The 5,433-nt window shown below is 39.0% G+C and overlaps 1 protein-coding gene across 1 annotated transcript in view; it reads left to right on the plus strand.

Annotated features, from left to right (window-relative positions):
- The window catches only part of LOC105528389 (protocadherin alpha-5-like), a 9,680-nt gene that overhangs the window by 2,021 nt on the left and 2,226 nt on the right, over positions 1-5,433 (plus strand). The window contains exon 2 of the mRNA XM_011965119.1: positions 3-369. Coding sequence (XP_011820509.1) covers positions 3-369 — 367 coding nt within the window. The remainder of the gene's footprint in view (positions 1-2; positions 370-5,433) is intronic.

The following is a 5,433-nucleotide window of genomic DNA, read 5'->3' on the forward strand; positions in this document are numbered from 1 at the left end:
AGTGCGCGCATCCCGTTCCGCGTGGGGCTCTACACAGGCGAGATCAGCACAACACGCTCTCTGGATGAGACCGAAGCACCGCGCCACCGCCTTCTGGTGCTGGTGAAGGACCATGGAGAGCCCGCGCTGACAGCCACAGCCACAGTGCTGGTGTCGCTGGTGGAAAGTGGCCAGGCGCCGAAGGCCTCATCGCGGGCGTCGGCAGGCGCTGTGGGTCCCGAGGCTGCCCTGGTGGATGTCAACGTGTACCTGATAATCGCCATCTGTGCGGTGTCCAGCCTGTTGGTGCTCACGCTGCTGCTGTACACCGCGCTGCGGTGCTCGGCGCCGCCCACCGAGGTCGTGTGCACGCGGGGCAATCCCACTCTGGTGTGCTCCAGCGCGGTGGGGAGCTGGTCCTGCTCACAGCAGAGGAGGGAGAGGGTGTGCTCTGGAGAAGCCCCACCCAAGACGGACCTCATGGCTTTCAGTCCAAGCCTTCCTCAGGGTCCCGCCTCTGCAGACAACGTGAGTTTTCTGATATTAACATCCAACTTTCCCTCCCAATTTTTAAATATTAAGTGTCACATTCACCCAGTTTTTTTTTTTAAATTACGCCCTAGTACATAAATATTGTAGTACACAATTATTGCACTAATTCATGTACTATGTGCTTTTTATGATGTTTTTCTGTTAGGGTAATAGATTCATCAACTTTCTGTGATATTAAGTATTTTTAAAATTATATTAGCATTTGAATTTCGCATCTCTAAAAATGTAGGATAATAATTGTAAGACATAGTTTGGAGTCATTCTCAAAGTCTCAGTTTATGACTCCATGAAAATTTATTTTATTTTATTATTATTTTTTAAAGACCCTTTATTGCTCAGTCTGCAGTGGCCTGATCATAGCTCACTGAAGCCTGAAACTCGTGGGCTCAAGTGATCCTCCCATCTCAGCCGCCCAAGTAGCTGGACTACATGCACATGCTAATTAAAGTTTTTTTTTTTTCTCTAGAGATAGGGGTCTTGCTACTTTGCCCAGGCTGTTCTTGAACTCCTAGTTAGAAGCCATGCTCCCATCTCAGCCTCCCGAAGTACTAAGATTACAGGATTGAGCAAGAGTGCCTGGCCTATAAAAATGTTTTAACACCACCCTTCCAATTTTACCTTTTTGTTTCTGTTGAATTTAAATTATTATTTTATTACACTAATTTAGTTTCTGTTTTCAATTATATTTTTGCAGTATATGGTTTATTTCAACTTTGCCTAAGCAGTTCACCTGTATACCCATGATGAATTTGATAACTGTAATTTAAAAATTACATTTTTCATTTTATTGATCTTTTGAATAGGAAACACATATACATAGTTTACTGTTCTAAAGGTGCAAAAGAAGACAGTGAAATTTTCCCTTTCACCTCCTTCATGAAATCAAAACATTCTTGGGTATCCTTCTAGAGATTTTTATCATATGCTAATAAACTTCCCTGCCCCCTTAAAAAACATATGAGTATTGATTTTAATCTTGCTTTTTTCATTTACTAACATATCTTGATGATCATGAATTATCATTACTGAAGTAGATTTGTTTTTCTTTTATTTGGATCTATGGTGTTCCATTGTGTAGAAATACGATCAGTTATTTTTCCCTTAACATTAACATTTAGTAGAACAATGATTTAATTTTCTGGAAACTTGCATATTTTTCGATTTATAAATTATATATCTAATATATATTAGATATTTTGAGACGGGATTTTCCTCTTGTTGCCCAAACGAGTGCAATGGTGCAATCTCAGCCTCTGAGATTCAAGCAATTCTCCTGCCTTATCTTCCCAAGTAGCTGGGATTGCAGGCATGTGCCACCACACCCGGCTAATTTTTTGTATTTACTAGAGATGGGGTTTCACCACGTTGATCAGGGTGGTCTTGAACTTCTAATCTCAGGTGATTCACCCGCCTCGGCCTCCCAAAGTGCTGGGATTACAGGCATGAGCCATCATGCCCAGCCTAAATTATTATATTGATGAGGAGTAATTGTGAACCCCCTCAGTTGTGCAAATTCTGCTATATTTTGGTTGGGAAATTTTACTGCTTGTTGTTACTTTTCATTTTTAGATTAAAAAAATAAATATACCATGATACAAACTGCCCTCTTGAGTTGTTTACAAAGAGTTGTTTGTTAAAGTTGTATGTTTGAGACCACTCTAGACAAGTGTCCTCTCCATCTGAAATAATGAGAACCGTTTTTCTACTCTTTTGAGGGGAAAAGTGTGGGTTTATAGGTAATAACTAGTCTACACTTTACATGATAAAATGTGAATTCCCTCTTTCTGTTGCTTTGTCTGTTTCTTTTATTCTCATATGCATTTAATTTTATAAATACCCTTCTATGATGCTATTTATATATTCCTAATATCCTGAGCTACTCTGAGGAAGTCCTAGAAATTGAGAAATAGTTTTTATCACTCTGTAAATCTACAGTTAACCACGGTCAAATTTTTAAAAATCAAGTTGTCTTATTCTGTGATATAAACTATTTATATATCTCTTTACATATCAAGTCTTTATATATATTTTGTGCAGTTTATCTTTTTTATAGGAACCTCTTGTTTTGGGGATTGTTTTTGGTTAGGAAATTGAACCCTTTGTTTGTCCAAAATAACTGCAATAGAAAGTCAGTGATAAGAACTACTTAATAGATCCAGGTTAATTATTTTAAGATAGAATTTCACACGGAAGAAAAGGCTTTTGTGTTACAATAATCTGTGAGGCATTTTACTGTATATCAGAATTTTGGAGTAAGGTGAAGATGATCATGTAATTTGAAAAGTCTTATTGGTGGCTCTAATTTTCTTTCAAGGAGGGGTTCAATCACTTCCAATGGATAACATTAAGGTTAAATTAAGGGTGAAGTTGATATTTGGCCTTGACTTTTATGTGAGGGTAACATTTTTGCAGGTAAATGTAGATGTAATTTAAAAATCCAGCTAAAACAAACACGGTATTGGGAAAGAGGAAGAGCAAGTGGTCTGTATTGTTAGAAAAATAAGATTCATATTGGAGAGTAATTGAAAATAACCTTCAAAAAGTTGATCACCTAATATGTGATTACATATTAGGTTACTAGAAGTTTCTAAAATGTCTTGGAATTTCTAGGTTTAGTAAAATTCAATGAAAGCTGTACTCATAAAGATAAATATGATAACATGTGAAAGACAGATGGACTTAGGTGGATGTGGAAGAAGGCAAGCCAGGGAAAAGGAGTAATTTAAAAAGTAATATAAGTGACATGGGAAATACTCATGTTATTAAAAATATGAATTTGAAAATTTGAATTTGGGGATTATTAATAATTGGTCATGCTTTGATATTTAACAAGCTGTTTTCTAGGAGTCAGCATGTATAGGTGAAAATGACAATTAGAAACATAGAAAGAAGGGATGAAGATATGGATTTGTAAGTACCTCAATAAAAGTCTTATTCAAAACTTGGAAGTGAGTGAGAACAATTAAAGGAAAGGATATAGGACAGGGTTGAAGTTGAGAGAAAAGAATGAGATCATTTAAGAACAGCTGCAGAATCAAAAACAGCAAAGCACAATGGGTAGAAATTCCACTAGAATTGAAGTGGTAAAGTATATGAAAAGAATATTTTAAGTGAGAATCCTAATATAAGCTGCAGATAAATTAAATGCGATAAAGAATATGCTCTAGAATTTTATCTTCCATCATTACACAAAAGAACCTTAAGAGCATCTGGTATTTGTTGAACAAAGAAAGCATGGACTTCAACAATCCATAAAGCTTTAAAAATTCAACCAAAATTTGATGATTTTAAGTTACATTTTTCCCTAGAGCACTATATAATAGCACGTCCTATGACAGACATATGTGGGTAAGTTTCTTTTCTAAAAGCGTGTAGAATAGTTTACATTTCTGATTTAAAGAGTAGTTTCGTAAACACTTAAATTTGCTAAACTGGCTAATACTAATGTTGCAAATACTGGTAGAAAAATTGTTTAGCTGTGAATAATTAGATCCCTTACTCTAAGGGTACTAAGATACCACTGCCTGTGCAAATTACAAACGTGAGGAGGATTTACTATAAAAGTAGAGAAAAGAAGATAACATTTAAAAAACATATAGTATAGCACTGTTATGTGAATTAATTTCTTACCTTTTGGAGCCGCATGATGTCGCTGTCTACCATGAAGTTATAGCTAGCCACCATTCAAATTTCTTCTATTACTGCATCATTCCCTGACTGTTGAATGATGGCGGACGCAGAAGAATTGGATTAATAAATTCCGGAACTTACAGTATTTTATCTTTATGCGGAAGATCTTCTAATGGAAATAAAACAAGAGGTATTTGACATGGTGTTTACCCTGGAAGACAGATTGGGAAAGCAATGTCTGCTCCTCCCGTTTCTGCTCCTCGCAGCCTGGAAGGTGGGGAGCGGCCAGCTCCACTACTCCGTCCCGGAGGAGGCCAAACACGGCACCTTCGTGGGCCGCATCGCGCAGGATCTGGGGCTGGAGCTGGCGGAGCTGGTGCCGCGCCTGTTCAGGATGGCCTCCAAAAACCACGAGGACCTTCTGGAGGTAAATCTGCAGAATGGCATTTTGTTTGTGAATTCTCGGATAGACCGCGAGGAGCTGTGCGGGAGGAGCGCGGAGTGCAGCATCCACCTGGAGGTGATCGTGGACAGGCCGCTGCAGGTTTTCCATGTGGACGTAGAGGTGAGGGACATTAACGACAACCCGCCCTTGTTCCCGGCAGAGGAACAAAGAGTGCTGATTTACGAATCTAGGCTGCCAGATTCTGTGTTTCCACTGGAGGGCGCGTCAGATGCAGATGTGGGCTCAAATTCCGTCTTAACCTATAAACTCAGTTCTAGCGAATACTTCGGGCTAGATGTGAAAATAAACAGTGATGACAATAAACAAATTGGGCTCATATTAAGGAAATCCTTGGACAGAGAGAATGCTCCTGCACACAACTTATTCCTGACAGCCACAGATGGCGGCAAACCTGAGCTTACAGGCAGTGTTCACCTGCTGGTCACAGTGCTGGATGTGAATGATAATGCTCCCACTTTCGAGCAGCCTGAATACGAAGTAAGAATATTCGAAAACGCAGACAACGGAACAACAGTTATCAGACTGAATGCTTCTGATCGGGATGAAGGAGCGAATGGGGCCATTTCATACTCTTTTAATAGCCTTGTTGCAGCCATGGTTATTGACCACTTTAGCATAGATCGAAATACAGGAGAAATAGTGATTCGGGGTAATTTGGATTTTGAACAAGTAAATTTATACAAAATCCGCGTTGACGCAACGGACAAAGGTCATCCTCCCATGGCGGGTCATTGCACCGTTTTAGTGAGAATTTTGGATAAAAATGATAACGTCCCTGAGATAACATTGACTTCCTTATCCTTGCC

Source organism: Mandrillus leucophaeus, unplaced genomic scaffold (assembly GCF_000951045.1).
Source record: "Mandrillus leucophaeus isolate KB7577 unplaced genomic scaffold, Mleu.le_1.0 Scaffold714, whole genome shotgun sequence".
Classification (NCBI taxonomy): Eukaryota; Metazoa; Chordata; class Mammalia; order Primates; family Cercopithecidae; genus Mandrillus; species Mandrillus leucophaeus.